Source organism: Stenella coeruleoalba (assembly GCF_951394435.1).
Source record: "Stenella coeruleoalba genome assembly, chromosome: 2".
NCBI lineage: Eukaryota > Metazoa > Chordata > Mammalia > Artiodactyla > Delphinidae > Stenella > Stenella coeruleoalba.
Genome location: NC_137147.1, coordinates 144,191,343 through 144,219,198, shown reverse-complemented (window position 1 = coordinate 144,219,198; position 27,856 = coordinate 144,191,343). Strand labels below are relative to the sequence as shown.

The 27,856-nt window shown below is 46.4% G+C and overlaps 1 protein-coding gene across 21 annotated transcripts; it reads left to right on the top strand.

Moving 5' to 3' along the window:
* Positions 1-27,856, top strand: TPM1 (tropomyosin 1). Of its 21 annotated transcripts, none has more exons than XM_079913037.1 (10): positions 1-238; positions 1,020-1,145; positions 1,336-1,461; positions 13,478-13,611; positions 15,913-16,030; positions 17,251-17,321; positions 18,094-18,169; positions 18,624-18,686; positions 18,974-19,043; positions 20,476-22,189. In XM_079913037.1, the coding sequence occupies exons 1-10, from the start codon at positions 125-127 to the stop codon at positions 20,556-20,558; spliced, it is 981 nt and encodes a 326-aa protein (XP_079769163.1). In that variant the 5' UTR covers positions 1-124; the 3' UTR covers positions 20,559-22,189. The 21 variants fall into 21 exon arrangements, with proteins under 21 accessions (XP_079769163.1, XP_079769165.1, XP_079769168.1 ...); XM_079913036.1 differs by lacking the exon at positions 20,476-22,189 and adding an exon at positions 27,022-27,856 and having other exon boundaries at positions 4-238; XM_079913038.1 differs by lacking the exon at positions 18,094-18,169 and adding an exon at positions 17,580-17,655 and having other exon boundaries at positions 4-238.

Below are 27,856 nucleotides of genomic sequence, written 5' to 3'. Positions count from 1 at the left end.
TGGGAAAGTACATATCTGGGATCAGCAGGCGGCTGTGCGCTCGCACTCCGGATCGGCCTCCCCACCGCGCTCTTGCCTCCCCGCTCCCGCCGCCGCAGCCCCAGGGCCGCTCGCCGCCGCCACCATGGACGCCATCAAGAAGAAGATGCAGATGCTCAAGCTCGACAAGGAGAACGCCTTGGATCGAGCGGAGCAGGCGGAGGCCGATAAGAAGGCGGCGGAGGACAGGAGCAAGCAGGTCTGCCTGCGCCTTTCCGGCCCTGCGCCGGCCGGTCGCCCGCGCTCTGCCCGCCGGGGGCCCCCGAGCCCCGGGACCCGGGCCTCGCACCCCTTCCCGGCCCCTCACTCCGAGGACTCGGGGAGCCACCCCACTCCAGGGCGTCTGAGAAGGGGGAAGGGAAGAACGAGACTCTGGCTTATTCTAACTTTTTCTCTCGTCTGGGGACGCTTATTTCCCTTTTCTGGTTCCCAGAGCCCGCGAAGTCCCTTCAAGTCCTAGAGGCACTTGATTCTCAGGATGAGAAATCAGTTTTGGATTCGGGGGCAGGGGAGAGGAGGAGGGTTGAAGGGAATCAAGTCCAGAAAGTGTTAGAAGTTCTTCTGGACTTTTTGACTGGGGAGTATAAAACATTCAACTGGGAAGGGGGGACGCGAGGGAGGGGGGAGGGACAGTCACACAGTTTATTCCTAAAAACAAAGATGGACAGACTAGAGAGTACGGCGGGCCGGGGAGACGGGGGCGTTTTTCTGCACCCCCAAGTTGTGGGCTTGAGCCCGCTGAGACCTCCGCAGGAGTCTCGCCCCGGGGGCTGGGGTGGGGTGCGGAGTGGGCTCCGCGCGAGAGGAGGGTTACCTAGGGACCCTTGAACCCCAACTCGGCGGCGCCTCACACCCGAAGGGCCCCAGCCAACTCGGTGCCCGTGTTTTGTGTGTGTGTGTGTGTGTGTGTGTGTGTGTGTGTGTGTGTGTAACACCCGGTCCGTGCCGGCCGGCCGCGCCCGCCCGCCGCCGCCCCCCAGCTCGAGGAGGACATAGCGGCCAAGGAGAAGCTGCTGCGGGCGTCGGAGGACGAGCGGGACCGGGTGCTGGAGGAGCTGCACAAGGCAGAGGACAGCCTCCTGGCCGCCGATGAGGCCGCCGCCAAGGTACCCTGGGCGCGCGGCGCGGCGCACGAATGGCTAACTCTGTCTCTCTCTCTCTCCCTCCCTGTCTTTCCCTTTCTCTCTCCCGCTGTCCCTGTCCTTCTGGCTCTGTGCACCCACACCCCTCCCCTGCGGGATCACGCTGCCTGCTGCACCCCCCCTCCCGTCCCCGTCCCCCACGGCCAACTCCCAGCTGGAAGATGAGCTGGTGTCGCTGCAAAAGAAACTCAAGGGCACCGAAGATGAACTGGACAAATACTCCGAGGCTCTCAAAGATGCCCAGGAGAAGCTGGAGCTGGCGGAGAAAAAGGCCACCGACGTAAGTGCACGCACACACTGCCTCCCTCACCTCCTGCCCTGGTGGCCGCTCTGGGGTCACCACAGGGGCCAGAGAGCAATGGAGGAGGGTCACCTCCTCTTGCTGGAAACCCGCACACAGCCTGCCGTGGCCCAGAGCACTGGATGCTGCCTCCGACTGCTACTGCACACATTCATTTTTATTTCATCCATTCCTCTTTCTTTTTCTCCTTCTTTCCCCCACCCCTGGGGGTGGAGGGGGGTGGGTGAGAAGCTGGAAGAATACAGTAACTGAAATTGGACTCTGGAGGTGAACCCTGCTCCATGGTGGCAGAAAACCTCCGAGGTGTCATCACCGAGGTTTGTGCAAACAGAATGCCTAGTTTTCTCCACTGTCTTTCCTTTTGCCATCTCTGGTGGGTGGCAAGGCCTGGTTTTCGGTGGTGGGTCTAGTCAGGACACAGACTAGAGATGGCACTGAAAAAATGGCATGGTGCTACTTAGAAGGCTAAGCTTGATGGTGGGCCACAGAAACACTTGAGGCCTCCTTACTCACTAGGGAAGCTTAATCCAGCCCTTAAGATCTGCCTGGGAAGACGATATTTGCTTGGGTCTGCAGTCTGAGGGCACCAGATCCAGAAAGTAAGCTGGGAGTTATATATAGCTCAGTGCTTTATATGGTATAGTGAGCTAGCTGCCCCCGACTCTCCTGCTCACCCCACCCCAACCTGTCAGCCGCTGACAACCACCACATAGTTTCAAGGATGATGCACACACCACAAAAGCTCTGCCAGCATTTTGTCCACTGCCCTCTGGAATCCTTTTAGCCGAAGAGCTTGCCTCTTCTGCTGCATGAGTCAAGACAAGCATTAGATTTCCAGAGGACCGACTTCTTTTCACACCATTCTAGAAGCTAATTAAGCCTAGAGGCCCAATTAGGAAAGAATTCGTTGGGAAGTTGGTAACTATTTCAAGAATGTATGAGCACCAGGGAAACCTATGCCCAGAAAGTTGAACTACCAAGTGCAGCAGCAGAATTTTTTGTATGAGAGTAAAGTGTAAATTGCTGGAGGATCTGGGTCTTGAAATCAGTAAGGCTTTCTGTGACATGAAAGGCACGAAATGTAATCTCCGAGTGTGCTTTGTAAATGAGGGATCCAGACACAGGACATTTAGAATCTGACAAAAAGAAAGTTTCAGTGAAAAGCAAGGTCCCTGGAAAGGGGGTTCAGGGAAACACTGATTTAGGTAAAATATTTAAGTTACAAACTACCTGGCTTTAGAAAAAGAGCCAAAAAAAACGCATATAACTCTGCGCCAGTTTTGTGTAATGTAGATCAGATGTCTGCTCCGTATATGGTTAAATGGAGGATGTCTGTCTCCCCGAAATTCTCCAGCAGGACGTTTATTTAGCTTTTTCAAAAGAGCCGCTGATAGATCAAGGAGAGATATTCCTTATAAGGAAAAGAATGCAGAGAATTTGAAAATAGCCCAGTAAGACTGAAAGCAAGAGAAGGAGAAAAATCTACTACGATCTTAAGGGGAAAAAAATCATAATTATTGTAACTATGTGGTTCTATCATGTCTTTATTGAAAAGTCTTGTTTAATGGTGCATTGGAATGAGGTGAGGCAGAAGTGGCAAAGAGGATATTTAAAGCCAGCTCGGTGGGGGAGGGCGGAGCCAGGAGGAGAGGGAGGTTTTTGAAGCTGTGTTCTTTTCTTTCCACTGGAAAATTATCCCTAATATGGTACACTTTTTTTTTTTTGGTAGTATATTGATCATCTTCCCCTTTAAGACATTTTAGGTTGTTTGGAATCTGTAGGGATGTGCAAGACATTTGTGAAGAAATGCTATATTTAGAGTGATTCCTAGCTAGTAAAAATAGTGAAGACTTGAGGAGGAAGAGACAGATGTCACTAGAGAAAGGTAGGAGAGAGGTCAACTTCCTGAGGTAGAATTGTATTAGGACATTGCACTATTACTCACCAATGTAAAACATTTTCACATTTTTCTACTACTAAAAACATTTTTCTATTAATTTACCAACACACTTTACAGATCCTATTCCAGAAATGGGCTCTTCCTAGCTTGAAAGGTTGTAACTTGCAAGGTCGGATCTCTGATGGTTTTGTTTTGAGTTTTTTGTCTTCCCTCCACATAAGTGAGGCTGAAGGGGATCAAGCGCTCCATTTTCTCTCTGGCCCAACCCCTTCCCCAATAACTGTGATGTCTCTGACATCTGCAGTATGTAAGTCTTTATTCCCTGTAGGTCTTTGCTTTCTAAATCAGTGATTCTCAACCTTACCTAAACAATCACCTAGGATGGTTTTAAAACTTAAAATCCAGGCTGTACCCCAGGCCAATTAGAATCTCTGGGAGTGGAATGCAGGCATTAGTATTTGTTAAATACCCAGGTGATTCCAATGTGCAGCCAAGGCTGAGAACAACTGTCCTAAACTCTTGTATAATGACATCAGTGTGAAAATGAACTCACCTGAAACTGACTTTCCCAGATGTTTGAAAAGCAGGACATTAAGTCACTAGTTGGCTGCTTAGAGCATTTGCACCTGTCCAGCAGTTTCTGCTTCTCCTGGAGGCTCCCAGATGCCCCCTTCTCCCACCCTCAAAGTTGGAGGCCCCCAGTCTGTACTCTTAGGGAAGCAGTTGTGACCTCCCTCCTGACTAGATGAACTGTGTGGAAACAAAGCTAGAGGCTCCACCTACAGGATGTGAGGGCCCATGCTGGGCTTTGTGAGAGTCTCAGCAGAGGGAGGCTGTGAGAAAGTCCATAGCAAATGAGTCAGAAAAGCAAGGCGCTTCCTCATTAGGGCTTTGGCGTAGGAGGGGGTTGTCAAGTGTGTTTTCTTTTTCTTCATTATTCCCACACTTAAACACATAGGAACTGACTTGAAGGGCCTTCTGTGGGAAAGGTGAGGAAAGAAAGCTGTGAGACTTAGAAGACATTTAAAAACGTAGCCGAAGGGGAGAATTGGCAGAGGGTGGTTCCCAAAGATTGTGTCCGCTTTGGTTTTCATCCAGCTGTAGCCAGACCCTCTCATAGGGTTCTGTAGCCTTCCTTGGTGTGCCTTTTAAGACATCTCAGTCCGGCCCAGAATTGGTCAGATTCCAGAAGATCTCAGAGGCTGATCTAAAACCAGAGAAGGTTGTAACTAGAAGGGACCCTTGAGATGATTGTTTTTGTGGAAAGGAAAGTAAGTCCCAGATAGGCTGGCGGGCTTGAGGTCCCACAGCTGGTTATAGGCCGTAGCCTGACTCTTCAGACAGTGCCTGTGTATTTATTAACTAAAGCTATCATTTTAACTACGTACAAGGTATTGTGCTTAGTGCTTTCTGTCATTTCATAATCCTCACAGCAATCCTATGAGAAACGTACTACTATTAACCGTGCTTTTACAGATAAAGTCAAGTTGTTTTCCGTCACACAACCAGGAGAGAACCAAAAGCCAGATTCTAACCTAGGGAGACAGCATTTAGGAGGTTTAACCTCTATGCAATACGTTAGTGGTTTTCCCTTCATGAGTTTGGAGGGAAGGAGAGTTGTGGTTAGGATCTTGTGTTCTGGGGTTCGTTACATCGAGGAACAATCCCTTTGGGGGTACATTCAAGCCCCAAACCCCTCGCTCGGCTTCTCTCCTTCCTGGGCATGGGAAACTGGCAGTCCCGAGCGGAGCGCTCCCGCCGCCAACAGGCGGCACCGTCGCCCTTTGCAGCCAAATCCGTTACTCGGGTTCCCCACGGCGCAGGGGAGGGGCGCTGGGAGTCGAAGTAACACCCTGGGCGCGTTGGCCACCCTCCCGCTCACCAGGTGCCCCGGCAGCCTGCGCGCAGCGCCTGTCAGCCCCGCGGCCGCGAGCATGCGCGGTGCCTCCCGCGGTTGGAGAATTCCCGGGGTCCGCGGCGCGCGCCCCGCCCCGCCCTCTGGGCCCGCCCCCGGCTCTCGCGCACCCGCCTGCGGTTCGCCTGCGCAGCCTAGGAGGTCGCGACTTCCGGGCTGTGCCTGGGCCGCAGGGGGCGCTGCTGTGGCGCGCCGCGGCCTGGGCGGGGTGGCCGGGCTGTCGGAGTGCGGCAGCAGCAGCGGCGGCAGGAGCGCAGCAGCCGGCCTCTCCCGGGGCAGTCCGCCAGCCTGCCGGCCCGCCGCCGCCCGGCGCAATGGCGGGGAGCAGTTCGCTGGAGGCGGTGCGGAGGAAGATTCGGAGCCTGCAGGAGCAGGCGGACGCCGCGGAGGAGCGCGCGGGCAGCCTGCAGCGCGAGCTGGACTACGAGAGGAAGCTGAGGGAGACCGTAAGGGACCCACCCATCACCCATCCCCGGAGGCGCCTTCTCCCCAGTCGGCTCCACCTAGCCCTGCAGGGCCCCCCGGAGCCCACCTTCCCCCGCCACCCCTCCCCCCGCCTCGGGGCGCACCTGGGCCCGCAGGTGTCGGGCTCTGGGGAGGGGCGCTGCCCGTTCACTTCAGCCCTTTTCATCTCGTTGGTCTAAAGAACCGAGGGAGAGTTAGTGGTGTTGAGAAGGTTCTGGAAGCAGCTCTTTCCCAGAAGGAACTCTATGTCTGGGGTGTTCGCGTTCGGCCCGGCGTCTCGGGTCCCCCGGCATGTGCCCTTTGCGCTGCTGGTATTATTTACTCGGAGAGTGGAGACGGAAGAGGTCCCTTCTTTTGGAAATCCGTTCTTTTGGGAAGGGCGCTAACAGGTCACGTCTGAGGCATTGTCTGGCTTTGGGGCCCGGGGATGCTAAACTCCCCCATCCCTGTTTAGCCTTGGTTTCTTGAAAGCCTGTTTCTCTGGGGGTGGTTGAGAGACTGACAGCGCGTGTTCTGACTTAGTATGCGGCCCTTTGCCCTTCCCTTTCTTAACCATCCCTCCTCCCAAGTTCTCCTGTACAGGTAGATGTTCCTTTGTTACCGAGTCTCGAAAAAGTTGGCCAAATAGCTACGATTATTGGGTGTTTTCTCCCGCCGGCTTCCCCTCCCCCACGTTGAGTGTAATACCTGGCTTCCTTCCTTTCCACTAAGGCAAATGCATCCAGCACACCGGAACAGGATTTCAGAGGTAGTTAAGGCATTTGCTGTTTGTTGATTTTTGAGTGTGTGTGTGTGTGTGTGTGTGTTAAATCAGGATACTCAAACACCTTGGGAATTTTATGACAAGCGCTCATGTGGGGTCCTTCTGTGCTTAATAGAGGCGTATTCTGAGTTGAGAGGTGTATGTAATGGCATTATGGCTGGCTGCAGAAGCTATGAGACCTGTTTTGCATAAAATACTTAGAAGCAAATGGGTCCTCTTGAAAGGAAGGCCTAACTAGATGAAGTTTCAGATAAAATAGGCAGGAACCAGGAAATCAATAGGCAAAAGATCATTTTCTGTAGAGGACAAGACAGCAGCGGTCCCATGGATGTCTCTCAATTTGGCCAGGCAATGAATGAATTCCGACTCCCTCTCTGGCTCGCAGTTGTCCTTGAACCATTAGAACCAATAGAACATGATGGATAAGAACAAGAACTCTGGGCCCAGGCCGCTAGGTTTTGAATCATTTAACTTCTCAGTCCCTCGACCGTAAAATGTGGGTAATGGTAGTACCTGCCTGTTGTGAGGATGAAAAGTGTGTGTAAGGAAGTTGCAATGGTGCTTAGCACACTAGAGTAAGTGCCTTGCATCAGCTGGTATTAGAACTGCTCCACACTCGGCATCGCTCATTGCTCCTTTGCTTTCAGTTCACCAGCTATCAAAGGGTCTTAAAGATGGGCTGCTCATTTCACTACATCTTAAAACACTCCACTTCAATGCTTCTAATCAATTTTTTTTTTCTTTTTTCAACTTGAACGGAGAGAGGACACAGGCAGGCTGGAAGGAATGTTTGGTGGGTCGAAGTAGTATTAGTGGTGGAAGTCAGTAGAACTCCCCTCCCCCTGCTAAGAAAGGGAATATGTGGTCCTGTACAGGAAAGCCTCTTATGGACTGTTGGCCTGGTGATCGATATTAGACACAGAAGATAAATTTTATGAAGGGCACATTGTTACTATTTTGCTCACCTTCTCTTTTGGGCTTAGTTTTTATGACAGTACTCTTCTTGGGCCAGTTGGGTAAAGATAATGCTTTCGTTCTTTTCAAAGCTTTATATTAAAAGTGGTTTAGCTTCAAAAATTTTTAAGTGATTTTTGAAAATAGTCCATCCGGATGATTGGATGGGCACAGAACTTTTTATGACGGCAACTTGAGGACTGGGTCAGACCACTGAAGAAAGAATTTCAGATTGAGAGGTGTTCCTAACTTATGAAACTGGAACTTAAAGGTAGCTAATTGAAGGTGGTTTCTTGGTAGTTGTCAGGCATAGCTGTGAGTTAAGCTAGCAGTCACAGTTTCTCTTGGCAGCAAGGATAAAAATTTAGTGACAAAGTCATGAGCCACTGCAAAAAATATTTGGAGAGTTGGCCCTAATTCACATTCTCAAAGATTCAGACAGGCTGTAGTTAATTGGCCCTATTACAACCAGCACTTAACTTTGGAAAAAGCAACCATCCCTTTTTTTTATACTGGTTTGTTTTTCCAAGGTGTGTGGGCCCTTCAAAATTTTGGAATGAGGCTACTTTGCTTGGTGTAATGGTTGACTCCAGGTCTTGTGACCCACTAGGGTTTTGTTTGTCTTTTGTCCTTATCAAAGAGGGAGCAGGAAGAAGGCAGTCTGCTTTCCTTCTTTCTGGATGGTACTCAGCAAACAAGGGCACTTAACAGTTGCAGCCTGTAGGTTCTTAATTGGTAACTTCATTAAATCACAGGAAAAACCAATTTACAAAAATTCCCAGCCCCTCCCCTCCTTAGAGTTGGTAAATATTTCTGAAAACAGGAATCTAAAAGTGCATTTTGTGTCCCCATCGCCCCCCCCCCCCCCCCGCCAGGGTGGCAGTAGCTGGAGTGTACATATACTCTGGCTTTCTGCTTTCATGTATAGGCAAGGCGAAGGCACTACAATACCCTGTTCACATCACTTCTCACTCATTACACAAAAATGCCTCGTGAGTTACAGGCTTTGCTGCAATAGAGAGATTGTTTTTAACTCTTATCCATGGGAGTGCCCCTTAATGTCATCCGTGTTTTTTTCCCCTTTCCTTACCATATAAGGGCAGAAGCTTAACTTGGCTATAGGGACTTGGGTCTTACACAGTAAACTGGGTGAAACTTTCTCTGTACATCTACAGTTCGCATGAAATAAAAAGGCCTGACCTTTGATCATCCCATGCAGTACTCCAGTTCAGGTAGGACTTTGAACATACATTCCAGAGGATTCATTTTTAGGATATAATATTATTCTCCTACAATTATTTCTTCTTAATTGTCCTCACAGAAATACTTGTTTTTAAAGTAAAAATCATTGCTATTTTTAAATTGCCTTTAGTTATATTGGCTAGAACACCTGGATTTCATGAAAATCTAGGCCCTGTAAAAGTTCTCTTTCAAGTCAGACTTGGAGTAACATTTTGCTATATTGTGTGGGCGTGCCTTGATATCTATTGTAGTTTCTTAGGTAGCTGGTACCTTGTGGAAGGGATTGGGGGGCACATGCAGCTCTAAGACACACGTGTAGAGCGCCTGGTGGTTGTTTAACAACAGATCTGCAGGAAGACAGTTGGTAACCTTTACTAATATAGCAGTCTCTTTTCTGAGTAGTTCATTACATGTTGGGACCCAATAGCACTTTTGAAATGAAAGAAACTAGCATCCCAAAGACTTCACCAGCAGTGTCAACACATGAGCTGTCGTTAGAAGCTAACCCAGTACACGTGGGTGACTTCCATGCCTGGAAATAATTTGCGTCTGGGGTCTTGACCCTTCCCAAATGCCTTGTTATTTATATCTGCTTTTTAAATAACAGATGGTCATGTGTCTGTAGGGTTTGTACTGACAGGCAACAGCCAGCTAAGTCTTAAGTAAACTGCCCAGGTGCTGTGATGGAAAGAACCTTAGAAAATATCTAAATAAGCCTCAGAACTCAGAGAATACATACCGGGGATAAAAGCTAGTGCAGGTGAGAGATGTGGGCCTTTTGAACATAGAGCATAATCCACGCCCCGCCCCCACCAAAAAAAAAAGTGAAAATAAGGGTGTCCTTAATTAATTTATGGAATTGAGTATATCTTGAATTCTAGAGAACCAAACTAAGTTGTGATCAGACCAGTATGGTGAGGCCTGAGAAGCCAGTGAGAGCCCAGGTTTTTCCCGGGGGAAGCTTACATAGAGATCGATACACCCCAGACACTGCTTTCAGATCTGGGCTGTTACCTACAAGCACCTTTGCCCATCCTGCTCTGAAACCTCTGGGGCAGCAGGCGTTGGTTTCTGGGGTTGAGAACAAATGCTCTGTGTCCTTGTGTGAGCTGGTACCGCCCTGGTGTTACTTGATGATGTTTTCAATTTTATACGACACCTTTTTTCCAAATGGATTGAGAGGACTTGTTTAGCGGATGATATTCAGTACAGTAACCGTTTTTCTAGTCCTGGTTAGGTTCTTTCGCTGAAGGCCTTTTTTCAGGTAGGGGGTTGGAGTCAGGGTGGCTGTAGAGAACCTGCTGCTCTGACGTCAGAAAGCAGAAAGACTCCATAGGTGAGAACCACCAGTTCCAGGGCTTCCATGAGGCTCCAGGAGGCCTTGAGAAGGGAGGCAGGCATGCCAGCACGTTGAGGACCAGGGGACTTTGGTGCTAGTCTTACCTGCCGCTGATGGCTGTGACCTGAACATGTCAAAGATCCCTCCCTCTTCCTATTTTCTCTTCTACAAAGAACTAGATGAGTGGTTCCCACAGGATTTTCCAGCTTCTTTGGATGGTGGGTGGGGTAGAGGGGGGGGGTTGCTTTTTTATAGTGCAGATTCCTGTCCTCCTTTCTGACCTCTTGAATCAGAATCTCTAGGGATGGGGCCTAGAAATTTGTTTTGTTTTTGTTTCTTTTTTTAAATTTTTGGCTGCATTGGGTCTTTGTTGCTGCGCGCAGGCTTTCTCTAGTTGCAGCCAGCGGGGGCTGCTCTTCGTTGCTGTGCATGGGCTTCTCATTGTGGTGGCTTCTCTTGTTGCGGAGCACGGGCTCTAGGCACACGGGCTCAGTAGTTGTGGCGCACGGGCTTAGTTGCTCCGCGGCATGTGGGATCTTCCCGGACCAGGGCTCGAACCATGTCCCCTGCATTGGCAGGTAGATTCTTAACCACTGAACCACCAGGAAAGCCCGGAAATTTGTATTTTTAATATGCATCTCCTGGTGAATTTGGACACCCAGCCAGTTGTGGGAACTGCTGGACAATGCCTAGGGACCCCTCCAGCTAAACATCTTAGACCCCGTTTTGTGGACCACCCACAGGTCTGTTCTCTGTGTTGCCCCTGTCCTGGCTCCTAGAACAGGTCTCCATTACCAGTTGTTGTTCTGGTGCCGTATACGAGGCCTATTGACTGGTATTTCCGTAGGGCACAACCCCTAATGTAGGTTCTACAAAATGCTCCTGGGGAAAAGGAGTTAATGACATTTATAAAACAGTATCCAGAGCTAAGGGAAAGAACGGTTAGAGTGGAGGCAATAAGAGGGAAGAGGGAAGATTTGGATTGATGGGCGTCCCTCTCAGGTTGGGAGATCTTTCGTGCAGAGGCAGGAACGAACATGGGGTGCTGTCTCCTTACTCTCTGATGCCCCAGGTGTGTGGGAGGCCAGGGACCTGGACTGGCCTGGCACCTGGAGGGTTCTTTCCCCGGAGTATAAACAGTCTCCTCTCTGTGAGTCCAAAGTCCTTGAGGTTGGGGCCCAGATCGAAAACAGAACAGGAAGCTTAGAGTGTGGTGGCTACAGAAATTGTTTTGAAAATCTTGTTGACATTTCTCTGGCTGCAGCACCTATAACAAGGATATTTAAGAAAAGGGGGAAAAATACTTCTGAGTACATGACCTAGACACTCTGCTGAGGTTTTTTTGTTGGTGGTGTTTTGGAGGGTGGTTTTTGTTTTGCTTTTCATTTTAGTTTTCAGCTTTCAGGGTTGCTTGCTTGTTTTCCCCCATTCATGAAATGAATAGAATTTTACTAGAAATGGAAAATATAGAAAAGAAATCTGACCTGATCCCAAAGTATACCCTTAATGTATACCTCCTTCCGGTTTCGTTTTGTTTTGTTTTTTTACATGGGACTAAAAACTTTCTAAAGTTTCCATACTTAAGAAATGTGTTATCCCTATTACCCTCATCCCTCCTCCAAAAAACTCCCAACATTCACCTGCCAGACCTGGTGGAGCCCATTACTAGCTGTGTACCTGCAGTGATCTACTTTGTGGGCCAGTGCAACTGTTAACTGACCTCAGATTCATTTCACATTTTCCCCTGCTCCCTGCCTCCAACAGCCAATTATTACTACATAGTTAATTTTGTGTGTGTGTGTGGGGGGGGGGGTACGTGGACCTCTCACTGTTGTGGCCTCTCCCCTTGCAGAGCACAGGCTCTGGACGCGCAGGCTTAGTGGCCGTGGCTCACGGGCCCAGCCGCTCCGCGGTATGTGGCATCTTCCCGGTCCAGGACACGAACCCGTGTCCCCTGCATCAGCAGGTGGACTCTCAACCACTGCGCCACCAGGGAAGCCCCATAGTTAATTTTTGAAGCGATAAAAGTGTATTTGCATGTTTTTATAAAAAGTCCTTCACCATGATTGTAGATGCCCTAATCACCTCTCTTTCCCAGAGAGAACTTGACTTTTAAAATTTTACAAATCTAGATGAGCAAAGAGCAGAATGTTCTCGTGTTCCTTTACTTCAAGGCCATAATCGTAGACTCTAACTACATGTGCATTTCAAACTGTGTATCATGGGTCCAGAAACTAAAAAAGTTGCTTTTGTTTAAATTAGGTTGGTTTTACTCATTTTGTTCAGTAGACCTTTACTGAGCCCATACTCTGTGCAGTGAATTGTGATTCCTTGCACATAAGAAGCTTACAGTTGAGTAAGGAAGACAGGACTGTAGGTAGAGAGCTAGCATAGTCCCAAAGTGCATGTTGTAGTTTTTAGAAAACTTCCAAGTGTCCTAAAAACCCCATCACCCCAGGAAAAGCACACATTCAGAGTGGATGAGGAAACAGTACCAGATTAACAAATTCTGTCTTTCACTTACGTGCATAATGTTTAAACAGCCATCAATGCAAGTGTATGTAATGGACCGGTCCAGGCTTGCAAGTGTGCTGAGGCTTATAGTAACAAATGCTCATAACTGTAGGTAACCATTGTATCTCCCAAAAAGAAACATCTTATTTCAGAGACAGATACCAAGTAAAAACAGTATCTGTACTGCTTTTCTTCTAAGGAGTTTGAAGCTCTTTTTGTAGCAACCTTGACTTGTGAGAAATTCCTGTAGGCGTATGTCACAAACGCTTGGGAAATTTGTCTTGGCCCTCTTCCAGTGTGACCAGTTATTCTAAAGGGGTGCTGAAGGGCAGGGGGCTTGCTAGGTTTTGCTGTGTCTCTGTATGGTGTATATTTTAGAACCACTGAATTTAAAAATATTTTAGTTCCTAAAATATTTAATAAAGCCCCTTTGAGAACACAATCAGCAGAAAGGAGAATTGAGACTCCCGAGTCCGAGTCCTCGCTGTGCTGCTCTCGTCTTGTGTGACTGAGCCTGGGTAAGTCCCATCGCCTCTGTCCACACCTCAGGCCCCACCGAGTGAGGTGGCTGTGATGAAGCTCCCCCTTAACAGGCAGGTAAAGCCAGCGTGTTGAAATCCGTGGAGGAAGAGAACCAAGGGAGAGAGTGTTGCTGATGGTTGCTTTGTCCGATGAGGATGATGTGTGTGGATCTGCATATACCCCAAGGTGGACATTCACTGGGTATGTCAATGGATGAACGTATCCGACAACTCCAGAGTTGACCAGGGCTTGTAACGCACTTTAGGGTGGCTCACCACAGGGCCCAGGCTTCCCATCTGGAACCAGTGTTTCAGCCCCTCCTGAAGGCACTACCCTCACTTTCTCTCCGACACTGAAACGCCTTTCACTCTCTCTATCCAGGCTGAAGCCGACGTAGCTTCTCTGAACAGACGCATCCAGCTGGTTGAGGAAGAGTTGGATCGTGCCCAGGAGCGTCTGGCAACAGCTCTGCAGAAGCTGGAGGAGGCCGAGAAGGCAGCAGACGAGAGTGAGAGGTGAGGACCCCTCGTCCAGCCCACCTGTTAGCACAGCCTTTCCTCCTGGTGGAACGGGAGGGCTTCTCTGATCTTGGGCCTCTAAGAATTTTACAGTACCTTGGTGGCACTATTTCCTGACTTGATCCAGGTGCAACTAATGGTTTTGTTCATTTAACATTAGTGGGACACCTTTGTGCAAAGCACTGTTTTAAACCCCAAGGTTACAAATAAGAAAAAGACGCCATTCCTGCTCTCTTAGAGCTCACCACCCAGCGAGGGAGATGGACGTGTAAACGGGAGGTTTTAGGGATGTGTTTTGGTTCTTTAATTCCTACTGACCATGGAGCAGTTATGCATTTTTTTTAAAAAGATGACTTTATTTAAAAATATACCAAGGAAGCCGCATAGCACAGGGAGATCAGCTTTGTGACCACCTAGAGGGGTGGGATAGGGAGGGTGGGAGGGAGGGAGACGCAAGAGGGAAGAGATACGGGAACATGTGTATGTATAGCTGATTCACTTTGTTATAAAGCAGAAAGTAACACACCATTGTAAAGCAATTATACTCCAATAAAGATGTTAAAAAACATGAAATATACCAAGGAGGCTTAGGCCGAGGTAAATACAGTATGGGCTGTCAGTTGTCAAAGAGCCCAAGAAATGAGAGGAAGAGAAAGCACAGATAAAACAGAAATACGATCCACAAAAGTAAATCGTTTTGGACTTAGTAAAGCCGATAAGACACACGTGCATAGGTAAGTACAGTGAGATCTGCATGTCTGCTGAGCATGCTCCCACTATGACCTGGCTCTACCTGACTTATTACCCCAAGATTCAGCCTCGTGGTAGTAAAGGAAAACCAGGGCCATATCAGCCATCGTGTATTCCACCAGGCATTTTCTCTCATGTTCAACTGTTCAAGTTATTGTACTCATATTACTTGGAAGCACTCCAAGAAAGACTCCACAAGACTAGAGAGAGTTCTGCCCTTCGAGGGATGACAAAGTATTGTGATGTCTCAGACACTGGCAGTGTGTTTCTGCGCTGTGACCTGGGCAGGTGCATGCAGTCAGTCATTTTGTCCATTTCTCCGTCTTTGAGGTGCATTTCTGCCCCCTGCCACCATGGATAAAGAATGATTTCAGACTTTAGGATTAAAGAAGCTCTTTAGCTGAAGTTTTCAGCTCATTATTCACTGTTGATTATTGATTCTTTTCTAATCAAGAGTTTTGGAATTCTTAAAGATGACTCATCATCTCTTACAGTGTACATATAACCAATGGTTTTGTGGCTGGCTTCTTCCTGAAATACACTTGTTAGTGAACCTGAAAGGAAGGCAGTCTGGCAGTGTTAGACATTGGAGTAAAAAGGTATTTAGAGATCATTTACTCCAGTCCCCTGGTTTTACAGATGAGAAGACTAGGGTTCAGAGACTGGTATGGCCTGCCCGAACTCTCAAAGAGAATTTATGGCCGAGCCAAGATGCAGGTCTCCTAAAATACACTGTAGTGCTTCATTTAAAAAAAAAAAAAGTGACTTATTTATCTTACTGCCTAGTTAGATTTTGGTAAACGAATCCCGTTTTAACATAATTTGTTATTGCATAAATCTGTAATATAGGTCAATTAACATTTTCTAAAACTTACCACCATGCTGAAGGATCCAAACGTATACATCAGCATAGAAGATGGTGTTGGTCCTGCCTCTCAACACCTCTATTATGAGTTTTATTATAGGCAAAACTCAGTTTCTTCTCTAAAATATAGGTCAACCCATATGAAATTGCCATTTTTGCAGGTCCGATGTGGTCAAATACCAGCAATTTCATTTGCTTCAATCTAATACTTACAGTTGTGGCTAAAGGGGTAAGAACAGCTACTTTCTTTGTGGGAGGGAAGTACATGAAGATAAGTTTGCTTTCGTTCTAACTTTGGTCCATTTTTAAGCTGAAGCTTCCCACCAGAAAAGGGCAGAAGTCCCATTATTTATATAGCAGGTAAAGCTTGTTGACCTTCCCATGCCTCCCACATTCAAACAGGATCCTCACATGGTACCTTTCATTTCACATTAGCTGCCTGGACAGTGTCAACAGTACCAAAAGTGTAACCTTTCATTCACAATAAACAGAGAGAGGGAAGTGTATGTCTTTTCTGCCTTCAGCTCTAGAAAGTCTTGTTTCATGGTTTGGAAGATAAAAGTAGCTCTGTGCTCTGTTTCGGTCTGTCAGTTACACGGAGCCTCACAAACCACTGTGGTGCAGGGTGAGTTCGTGGAGGTCGCCTCTAAATCTTGGGCCTTCCTGCATGTTATCCTTTTCAGAGGCATGAAAGTCATTGAAAGCCGAGCTCAAAAGGACGAGGAGAAAATGGAAATTCAGGAGATCCAGCTGAAAGAGGCCAAGCACATCGCTGAGGATGCCGACCGCAAGTATGAAGAGGTCAGATCCTGGGGCCCAAGGCCTTGTGGACTCCCAGCCGCGGGGGCCCAGGAGCGGGGGAGCAGTGTACAGCCTTGCGTTCTTCAGTGAAACCATCTGCTTTCTTAGCAGAAATGGGTGGTTTTGAGAAGCAGAGTTCCTTTGTCCCCAGAAAACGGTTCTCAATTTTGATCTGCTAGGGGATCAGTTGCACTGGGAAAGACCAAAGCTTTTTTTGTGCCCCCATGCCTCCTCCCACCCCCCGCCCCAAACACACACACACAAAGACCAGGACAAAAGTTCTCTGGTCAGGAGAAGGGAGAGTTGGGCCTCTTGTGTTTTGTGGAAGGGACCTCTCATGCTGTCACCACACAAGCAGTTCTCCCTAGTGTGATTCACCTGGCACAGCCCAGTTCAGTGTAGAGACACAGACCATGCACTTGCTCCCTAGATTCATGGAGGCCTTTCTGTCTGTCCTCCTCTCTCCTCAAGGTTCACAGGTGAATCACCTCCTGGTCATGCCCCATGAAAGCAACCTCCTGTGTGATAACAGAGCCCACATGACTGTGTTAAGGTTTTAGTTTTTCCCTTAATGTACTATGGCTATCCTGAAACAGCACTGACTCTTCGTCATCATCATCTCCCATCTCCAGGTTACACTATGCCCGCTAATTTTGAAATGCTTCCTAGGATCCCTTCTCTCTGGTCCTTTCTTCCACTGACCTCATTAGTCACCTCAGCAGCTTCTCATGTCAGCCTCTCTTGCTGTTTCTGTTGGCATTTGTAGCCTGCTGCACACAGAGGAAGTCGAGGTACAGAGCTCTAGCTGGATGGAGTTCTCAGGATTATTTTCAGTCTTGTCTTGCAGTCCCGCCTTTTCATCATAAAAGGCGTATGTCTCATCACACTGCTAGTTTGGAGATTGTGAACTTCATCTCTCTCCCTCCTTCCACACTTGGTCTGGATGCTATGTAACTATACAGGCCTCACCTAGGTAGGACTAAAGATGAGCCAGCCCACCCATAACTAACCACGCTGGGTCTTGGTGAGGAGAAGCCTCTGGCCTCCTCTCCATGGCCACGCCTGGTGGAGAGTCGCTTCTCTCCAGTGCACGGGAAAGAGGATCATCTTGTTTGGAGGCAAGGACTCCTAGGGGCTGATGGATCCAGTCCTCACCCCACACCCCTCCTCAGAGCTTGGAAGCCCCATGGTGTGTGTGTTTTGTGTTTGTTCTGCTGCAGGTGGCCCGTAAGCTGGTCATCATTGAGAGTGACCTGGAGCGTGCAGAGGAGCGGGCTGAGCTCTCAGAAGGGTAAGCGGGCCCGGCGCCAGGAGGCTGTGTGTGGGGTGCTGCGGAGCAGTGACTAAACAGCATGACCTTCTGGCAGCTGCACATTTACCTGTTTCAGCTCCGGGCTCCTTAAGTGCTCATTTGACGTGGATGAGCCACGAGTATGGAACACGGAGGACTTGCGTGGGGTGTCTATGTATGAATGCGTGTATCACTGCATGCCTTACCTGCACACTGATTTTGAGAATGGCCTTGTGCATTTCCTGTGTCCACTAACAGCCAAGTTCGACAGCTGGAAGAACAATTAAGAATAATGGATCAGACCTTGAAAGCATTAATGGCTGCAGAGGATAAGGTACTGATGGCTCATGGATGGGTTTTAGGTTTAACTGCAACCCAGGCGTCTTTCAGCTTCCAATGCCTACTGGTTCATTTTTATAACGACTGCACCTTCACTACACCCTCTGCTATCTTATACCTTGCTTTAAGTGCTTTCTTTGGGTCCTTTATACTCCTTTGTTTTTCCTTCATAAATGCTCTTTGGTGCAGCCAAAAAAGAAGCCAAATTATCACACTTCGAGGTTGTTGGATTTTGTCACCCTGCCTTTCTGCTGTGTCGGGAGCAGTGTCCATGGCAAAATTGAGCGTTTTAGTACCTTGATGATTTGGCTACTTTAAGGCAGCCCTTTGTTCTCTAGGACTCGGTTTTCATTTTTTCCCATCCCTCTCCTTTTTCTCTCCTCCTTCCTTTGGCTTGTCTCCCACCCTTTCTACCTCTGATCGAAAACGTTAGCAAATGTGCCGAGCTTGAAGAAGAGTTGAAAACTGTGACGAACAACTTGAAGTCACTGGAGGCTCAGGCTGAGAAGGTAGGCCAGGAGCACGGCGTGGGGGAAAGGCATCTTTAAGAGCTGCTCTAGAGACACCCCCTTTTTCTCTCCTGGGGCCCTGCCAAGGAAAGGAGTAATCCTTTAGACACTTTAGCAAATGGCGTCATTTTGAGGCAATTTCCTGATGATTATCAATAACAGATTCTTTTTTTTTTAATGGAGAATCTATTTTATTTTGAGTATGTGAGTCATCTGTAACAATTTAATTTAAACCAAGTGCCAAATGGATAAGTTATCTTGTTCTTATCCCATGTAAAACAATAGGCAGGAAAACAGAGAATGCATTGTTGTATGCCATTTGATATCAGAGGCTCCATTACCTCCTAAGAGATCCTCAACATCTGTTGGCTGGGCTGACACTTTCGTTGTATTAGAAGACCTCAGTATAGGGTGAACTATGGCCTGACATCTGGAACATTCTTTCTAATTACAGTACTCGCAGAAGGAAGACAAATATGAGGAAGAGATCAAGGTCCTTTCTGACAAGCTGAAGGAGGTAATATTAAGGGTGTTGTGCACAAAGCCAGCTGGATTGAGTTTGTTTTTACGGCACTGTTCAGGGCTTTTTCATTTTCAAGTTAGAATGATCCAGGGATTTTCAGGGGTGGTCTTGGAGAGTGAGCTGTGCTCGCCACCTCTCACTGTGGTGACTGACTGGCAGGTGGTCTCAGACCCCATTCCTGGGTGCCAGGCTTGATTTTCATTCTCTAGTTTCTCTATATTTGTAGCTACTGGAAGCCTAAAACTTCCCAATTCTGATTGAAATAAATTGAATTATTGCAGGCTGAGACTCGGGCCGAGTTTGCAGAGAGGTCAGTAACTAAATTGGAGAAAAGCATTGATGACTTAGAAGGTAAGATCTTAAGTTTTGTTTTTAACTTAATCCTTATGGCTGAGTAGTGACCCGGCAAAGTCATTTTCCAATCATTGCGTCCTCCTTGATACACTTCTTTGCTCTTGCACATTCTTCCTGTCTGCCCTTTGGGGTTTTCATTCCGTGGCTCTTAAACTCTCTGTTCACCAGATGACCGTTAGCCACCAGACGGGGCCCATCTCTTTTTGTAACAGCAGATGCCAAGCGGCTCTACTGCACACTCTTCAGAAGTGTGGCAGGTTTATTTCTCACACTGAGTGAGGTGGTCATAGGTGAGAATGACTGGTGTCTTTTCTGTCTTTAAGTGGTATCTCATTATTGCCAGGATGGTATGGATTTGTTTTTAGGCACAACTTATCTTCCCCCAAGTGCGAATTCAGTGTAAGGGTTTGGATTTTTTTTTTTAAGTTACTAATCATCTTGGCATGTGCTGTGTATCCTGACGGGAATGGAGGGTAATAAGGCACTACACTTTGACATTATACTTCAGCACTTCTCCACTAAGATATTTAGGTTTTATTTTAGTGACACCCTCTCTGTCTCTCAGAAATCCTAAATGTTGAACTCTGAGGCTGTGAAAAAGAAAGAAAAAAATATATAAAATATATACATCAAAGGCAGAAGTGGCTAGAGAAGGGACTGGAGGTTGGTGCAGATGATAACCAAGCTGGTGGAAAAGAGCAAATGACAAATGGTTGCAGAACAATCTGCCAAATTGCAGCAGAGTATGAAACCTTCATCAGAAGAAGAACTGAATTGCAGACTTGGCACAGCAACACCATAAAAAGCGTGGCTCTCCTCGCTTTTCAAGCCTCCTGGACCAGCCAGGGCAGCTTGAGTGGGCAGACCACAGGAGTAGTCTGGATGACGCCCAGAAATCCATACCCCCGTGGTCTAGTTTGGTCCGGAAGTCAGTGGTTTCAGGGTGGAGCCAGATAAGGATTACAGACTGTAGTCACAAATTGTTTCTTCAAAACAATGCCCTTGGATATTTTTTCCACTGTTTATAGTGGCAGGTGGCTGACTACTCCAGTGTAATGAAATTATAGCTCTATAAAAGAAAGATGTTCTGTTACCCCTCTCCCAACCAGGAGACAGCCTTGTGTGGTTTCGTTCAGGGTTTAACATGGTTTACTGATATACCTGCCGTATTTGTTATGATTTTCATATTGAGTTTCTTGTTTTATTTTCTAATGGGTTTTGTTCTTTTTGTTTTTGTTTTTGTTTCAATTTTATTAAAAACAAAACGCACGCCTCCTGCATTGGCCACCTGCTGCGGCACCAATTCCTTCATGCATTGCCCTTTTCTTGCTGCTGTGTCGGGATGGTGTCCATGCCACCCTCACTCACCCTCCATCTCTTGATCACTCTCCATGTCCTTGCACCTCTGCCTTCCACTTCCTGGTCATAGACGAGCTGTACGCTCAGAAACTGAAGTACAAAGCCATCAGCGAGGAGCTGGACCACGCTCTCAACGATATGACTTCCATGTAAATGTTCATCCACCCTGCCTGCTCACACCCGTGCCCTCATGCTAATATGATAAATTCGCCACCACTCCCTTCTGTATCTCCAGAATCTCCATCTTTACACCTTTATGCTCACTGTCTTTGCATAATCTAGGATAGTCATTGTTTTTTCACATTCTACTAACATAAAGGCCAAGTAGATTGTCTGTCTATACAAAACCATTTTCCTTTCAGAATCCATTTATTTCACATTGTCTCAGCTAGATTGTTCCCATGAAGCAGTGAACTGGAATATGTGTGACTTGGGCACTGTCCTTTTAGGAAATTAAACTAGGCTCAAGTAGAATTGGTAGGCCACGCAATTGTGCAGGAATTTCCCAAGAAATATCAAAAGGCGGTTTCCTGAGATTCAGTTAAATACAATGTGAACATTTTTCGTAAAAGAAATAATAAATTTAAGGAACCCAACACTGTCAGATGACTGAGGCTCTCAGAGAAGGGAAATTGATCCAGAACAGCATAAAGAATGTTGCTGTAAGAAGTCACATTTTCCTTTTAAGGATTCTAGACAGAAATGAACCCTCTGCCGGGTAGCCAAGCCTTTAATTTTCTGTTTATATAAAAGAATTAACATACAAACACCACAACCTGTGTCAAAGAAATAGGACATAAAACACAGATTGTGTTATATGAGTTTGGGAGTTAATGGCCCAGCTTTTACTACTGCTGGGCAGTAAGAGTGGAGTAGGGTAGTCTTAATCTCATGCGAACCTGGAGCATACAAGACTAACTTACATATTACTAACCAAACCTGAATGTTAAGCTGGATCTGCCCCTCTAAATTCTAACCTGGAATGTTTCACAGAGGCTTCCTTTTAATCTCATAAGATGGCACTGAATTCCACGTAAGCTGGAAATTTCAGTTTCCTGGCCCACCTGTCATTCCTTTACCCATGCAGAAAAATGGTAGCTTGAAGAGTGTTGGCAAGTGCCTTCTGCCTTATAGATTATAGAATCGCCACACTACCCCTTGAGACATGACTGTCACCATGGAAACTAGAGAGCATTCCATCCTCTCTTCCCTCATTTGTAAATGAGGGGATGGATCAGATCATCTGTCTCTCAGTGCTAAAATGTGGTGATTCTATGAGAAAAGCTTTTAGCATTAAGTATGGTTAAATATTCTGAAAGGTGGGTTTAGCTTAAAATCTGTTTTTAAGTTCTGTTCATGGGTCTTTTGCAATGAAACTCCCCCAGAAGGGGCTTGTGCTGGCCTCGGGTCCAGACACTGGTGGGCAAGGATTGACATTGTCCTGTAGGTGGCGGCTGGCAGCGGGTTTTGCATGTCTGCTTCTTACCTGTGTTTCATATGCTCCTCTCATCTGTTAGTTTAGCTTCCCTGTTTTCCGTTGTGCCACTTTTTTCCTTTTTCTCCCACCTTTTCTCTTCATGCAGATAAGTCTCTTTGCTTCACTTCTCGCACGACCCCTTCATCAAGCTGGATGTCCCTCCTCTCTGAGTTCTGCAGTTTGTCTGTTCTCCAGCTGACCCTGGTTCTTTCTTTCCACATCCTGCCTTAGGGCCAGGCACACACTGTGCTTCCTATTGTACAGAAGCTCCTCATTGCAGTGTAAAATAAACACTGTGTAAGCTATTTCTGTTTGCTATTCTTTTTACTTCTTATTTATTGACATTTTAGTTTCAACACTGAATAAAACTCCAAATCTTCATCACACATATGAGGGTTAATTTTTGGCTGCTGCTTTGCTCTTTTTTTTTCCCCCCCCCCGATTCTGAACATCATACATTAATACCAAGAGACTCTAAAACAGTAGTTCCTTGCGGAACTTTTAAAAAAATACCCATGCCTGGGTCCCTCTCAGAGTTTTGGTTTGCAAGCGTTAGAGTGAGGCCTGGGCATGTGTGTCTTTTTAGGGATTGAGATGGCTCTGGTATGTAGTACGGGTTGAGAACCTCTGCACAGGGGATGTTGCTTGTTGGAGCCGGAAGATCTGCCTTGAGCAGTGCCTTCCTCTGCCAGATGTTTAGTTGGGATGTGGTGAGCCCTCTGTGTTGGTGTTTAGATAGTCCTGTTTGGGAGGGTGTGGCTGCCACCCCACATTGCTAGGAACTTACATATCAGAAAAGGTGAAAAGGAATGTGGATTCAAACAGTGTAAGTTGAGGTTATCGTTGATCATCCTTTTACAGCACAAAGAACAGTTAAAGCTTTTTAAAAGTATATTCATTCCTCAGTCACCTTCATTTTGATCATGAAATGACATTCTTAGGTTTAAGGAACATACGATTATGTTCAAGTCAAGATTTATTTTTGTACTCTTAAGTGCATCATGTATTCTTTAGGAGGGGTTGTACTTACAGTAAATCTTTGTAGTAATTAACTTTTTTTTTTTTTTTGTGAACATCTTTAAAGCATAGCCATTAAAGTTGGTTCTTTTTTTTTTACCCCTTAAAAATAGTAGAGGGCTTCCCTGGTGGCGCAGTGGTTGAGAGTCTGCCTGCCGATGCAGGGGTCACGGGTTCGTGCCCCAGTCCGGGAAGATCCCACATGCCGCGGAGTGGCTAGGCCCGTGAGCCATGGCCGCTGAGCCTGCGCGTCCGGAGCCTGTGCTCCACAACGGGAGAGGCCACAACAGTGAGAAGCCCGCGTACCGCAAAAAAAAAAAAAAAAGTAGAAATTGTTCAGTTATAGTTTATCAGTTATATTTATAAATTCAAAACCAGCAATTAAGTGATTTTTTTATAACACATCACAAAATTAGAACTTAAAAATGATGTGGACTTTTATTTCTTCATTCCCAATATTTCTCCATCCTCAATAGTCTGGCTATATTTCTCCTGTGTTTTAAATGTGGGTGACCTTCATCTGTTTGTGTATAGTTTTTCTTAGCCTAAGAGTGTTTATATACCCCTGTATTCAAGTAAATTTGGACAAATTGAAAATGTCAGTCACTCTACAAAACCTCAGAAGAGAGTAAAAACACTCTTTTTAAGAGGTAAGTGTATTTAATAATGGTATAGTGGACTTTTAAAAATTTATAATTTAGACAGTGTCTCTCCCTTGAGAGTGTAAAGTCTTCAGTAATTTCTTGTTTATCTTTTCCTGAGGCTTCTTGGGCCTGCTTTTGACTATGATTCCTGCCTTGTTCTTTTAAAATTCAGAGTAATAGAAGTGGGCCCTTCTCTGAGTAACCCTGCTTTCTGCCATAGATAAAATGACAAGTCTGAAAGTTCTGCTGAGCAGATGTTCAGTTAATTTTGGAGGCACATCTGTTTTTTGAAAGCCCTTCTGGAGATTTTCACACTTCCTATAAGTATATTCTACAAGGGGAAATGGGAAACTGATGGATTGGAAGGCAAATCTGGAATAGCCCAAGAAGGTATGGGTGCACAGGAGGATAAATAGCTTTTTGATTTTATCAAGAAATTGTTGGGGCCCAGGCTTCTAGCTCACAGGGTCAGGCCATATGTAGAGGCAGCTGCTGCAAGAGCCTTGGTTGGACCAAACCCCAAAAGCATTGCTTGGCACTAGACATCCCAGACATTGGGGAGGTAGAACAGGAGGGAAGAATACTTGCAAACATGTAAGTGTTCCAGGCACACCAGTTCCATGGCAGCTGAAGTGGAGCAGGTCCAAAGGAGGATGTGGTAGGGACAGCTGTCATTTAAGCTGCATTCACATTGACCCTCTAGATTCTCTGGGATTTCTCCAGAGTTCTTCCATCCCAGTTTGGCTGTACATTGGCTCAGCAGACTAAGACATCCTACCTGCCTTTGGTGGTATCTCCCACGCGATAGTGTGAATGTGCTAGTGGGGTATAGATTTTGCACCCCTCAAACATGCAAGATACCATGAAAGGTAGGAAGGATGTGGTAAAGAGATGAACCAGAAATGTTCTTTGCCCTCAGTGAGCTGGCTATCTTGTGGGAAGATAGATGAGGGAAGCAAGTCTGAACTAACAGATGGTGTGCATTTAGAGTCAGCAAGGAATAGAGACAGTAATTCTGACTGGGCGCTCCCTGGAGGAGGTGGCATTTGACTGGGGTTTCGAATATTCAGAAAATTTGGATGGACAAAGAAGACAACGCAGCAGATATTCCAAGCTAGAAAGCACAACGAATATAACGTATTCCCCATCTCCTACCATACATGAGAGAAAATTAAAATAAGAATTGGATCAATTTCCCCACAGACCTGGGGGCTAGAGACGGAACCTTTTTCTTTTCCCCGGGGCATAGGATTATCGCTTTTCAAGATCATTAAGTTAGAGTTTTGTGGGTCTAGGTTGTCACCGTCATTGGAAGCAATAATGTATTCTCCAGCTTTTCATGGTAAGTGCCAGGTTCTTGTCCTTGTTGGGGCATCCCCTGGACCCCCAGATACAGACTGACTCTAGTGGCTGCCTTCCTTGCCAAGTGAGCAGATTACATGCCCGAGTGTAAAATGCTTTTCACACTGGTCTCCATGTGGCTGTTTGAGATTTTATTCATTTTATACACGTCCATCTAGCACCAGAGAATGCCATCCTCTTCAGAAGGTCAGCAGTTAAATTATAAGTCAGTTTTGAGTGGAGATAAATGCTTGTTCTTTTGCTGTTTGAGTAGGGTAACACGCCCTGTATCTAGGCTGGACGAGAGTTCAGAATTTGCACCCTGTATCACAGCAACTAGGGGAGGGACAGGGAGCTCAGTTCTGCTGTTAATGCAGCGGCGGTAGCCCCTCTTGGTGCTACCTGAAAGGAAAGCCAGCCCTGGGAGTGGAGATGAAAGGGGTTCCAGCGAGAGGTGAGCAGAAATGGGCAGGTTGAGGTTTCGCAGGAAGCTCTCAGCTGAACCCTAGCAAGGAGTGGGCTCGCCTCCAGCCCTGCCCCTGTTCCTGAGGCTGTTTCCAGAAGCTGCATTCAGCCCGGTTTACACAGTGGTTTTACTGAGATGCATGAGGAACATACCCTCTCTCTGTCCTCCTCCTCGAATCCTGCTGCTCTCTTTCCCTCCCGTCCTGCCAAGAGAGGCGTCCTGGCTCTCCCTAAGTCTGCCAGGCCTTTTCCATCCGCCCTTCCTGGGCACAGGACAGCTGACCACAGGGTAAGGGTAACCTGTTCAGCAAGTGACTGGCGCCCGAGGTACCTCTGTGTTCTGTCTGCGAGCTCCCTCTCACCAACTCCAGCTAACCTCTCTTCCTTCTGCCTCTTCTCTTCTGCTAACCTGCTTGCTGACCTGTACAGATGAACTCTACCAGCAACTTGAGCAAAACCGCCGCCTAACTAACCAACTAAAGCTGGCCCTGAATGAGGATTAAACTTAAGTGGGAGAGAACCTGGGCTGAATTCTAGGAACGCAGCCCATGGGCAGGAAATCTAAGACTGTCATACCTTCACCTAATAGGGTTGAAAACGATTCCTTTCTGCAGAATTGAACATGAATCAGTTGAAAGGCTGGCCTTGCCTGCATTTTCCTCTCATATCTGGAATAATTAAGTTCTCTTTAATCCCCAAACCACTTTTATGGTAAAATTACATCTGTGTATATGGATCAATGTTTATAATCAATTCAGCACTCATCTTTGCAAGAGCAGGTCCTCTTGTTTGAGCTGATACATAATGAGGACCAAAAAAATGTTTTCTATTTCCTACAGAGAACTGAGTCTTGCTTTAAGTTAGAAAGCCAAAGCAGAGGGGTGTGTATGGGTATAAGTATATATATATATTATATATAGGATGTGATATATATAATATATATTCCTATTACATATTCATATTTCTAACTTCTAAGTATCTGGTATAGTGTTTGAAATATGATTACCTATGCTTGGGCAAAATAGCTTTTGAAAACAGGAGTTCATGTCAGAAGTCCCTGATTGTCTGAAAGGTATGCTTTTTATTCAATCTAACAGTGTTGTTGGATTCTGGTGAGAATGTCATGCTAATAATAAATAGAGCACTGTGAAAATAATAATAAGAATGTCCTACTGGAGTGTGCATGAAACGTGTTGGTAATTTTTTTTTAATGAGTAACAGAAATAAATCATTGAAAAAGTTGTCAGAAAGCCTATTTACGTCATCTTTGTTTTCTGTGAGACTGTGTTACAACACAACTCTCAGACCTTAACTGCCTGTAACTCAGAAACGTCTGCTGTTAACTTCAGTGCTGCAAGCACCTCTCCCTGTTCCCACGGCACATGACCAGTGAACCTTCACCAACCCCACCTGCATTTTGTCCTCAGTGGATTGTTGGTGGAGGTTCACCTGGCCACTCTGTGAGAACCTGCTGTGCCTGTAGTTCCTTCGGGTCCAAGACAGCTTCCCCTTCGTAGGTCCTTGTCTGGAAATGAGTAATGTCTTACGAGCATGCCTGGCCCTAATCATCTCATCCTGTGTTTGTGATTGATGTTTGCCTGCCTAAATGTACAAACCACCACTGTGTCCAAAGCGCAGCTATTCATGACTTAATTTTCTAATCCCACCACAGAGAAAGTGGCTCATGCCAAAGAAGAAAACCTTAGTATGCACCAGATGCTGGATCAGACTTTACTGGAGTTAAACAACATGTGAAAACCTCCTTAGCTGCGACCACATTCTTTCATGTTGTTTTTGTTTTTTGTTTTGTTTTGTTTTTAAACACCATGCTTACCATGAAACTCCTTAAATGCATTTTTATTTACTTTTACCACTGTCACAGATACATCCACAAAGTACCAGCTAGATCAGGGGTGGGAAAGACACACACACACAGGCAAGCCCGTGTCAAGGCGACAATGATTTAAATGTGCCATTTCCCAAGTTGACGTTGCCACACTTCGTAGAGAGTAGCAACACAGTATGCTTAGTCCAGGAATCCTTGCTGAAGCAGAAAGATTTTCACTCAAAGTGCCAATGATACATGAACAGGAAGATTAATGTTGGAAACACAATCAGGTGTGGATTGGTGCTACTTTAAACAAAAGGTCCCACTGTGGTCTTTCATTCAATATTGTACAATTTAGAATTCTGTCCAACACTAATTTATTTTGTCTTGGGTTTAATGATGAGGTGAGACTACGGATCCTGTCTGGCAGAATTCACTAAAGCCAAGGGTTTGTAAGCCAACGTGCTCTTCTAAGGCTTCTGTTTTCTTTTAATTGGCACATTTGCAGTTCGTTACAGCTCGTGGGATAGCACGCGATGTGGATTTCCACCATGTTCAAGTGAAAGATTTAGGCACCACGTACAATGGTGAAGAAAAAACATTGTCTTAAGAGTTATAACTGTATGGAAACCTTGTATAATGATATGGAATAAATGCACATTGTAGGACATTTTCTAAA

What these genes read in the sequence shown, in the direction of transcription:
- TPM1 (XM_079913036.1), top strand. Translation starts at nt 125, where the DNA reads ATGGACGCCATCAAGAAGAAGATGCAGATGCTCAAGCTCGACAAGGAG. An exon ending in CCGATGAGGCCGCCGCCAAG is followed by an intron (nt 1,146 to 1,335) that starts GTACCCTGGGCG and finishes GCCAACTCCCAG; the next exon opens with CTGGAAGATGAGCTGGTGTC. An exon ending in AAGCATTGATGACTTAGAAG is followed by an intron (nt 19,044 to 27,021) that starts GTAAGATCTTAA and finishes ATCCCACCACAG; the next exon opens with AGAAAGTGGCTCATGCCAAA.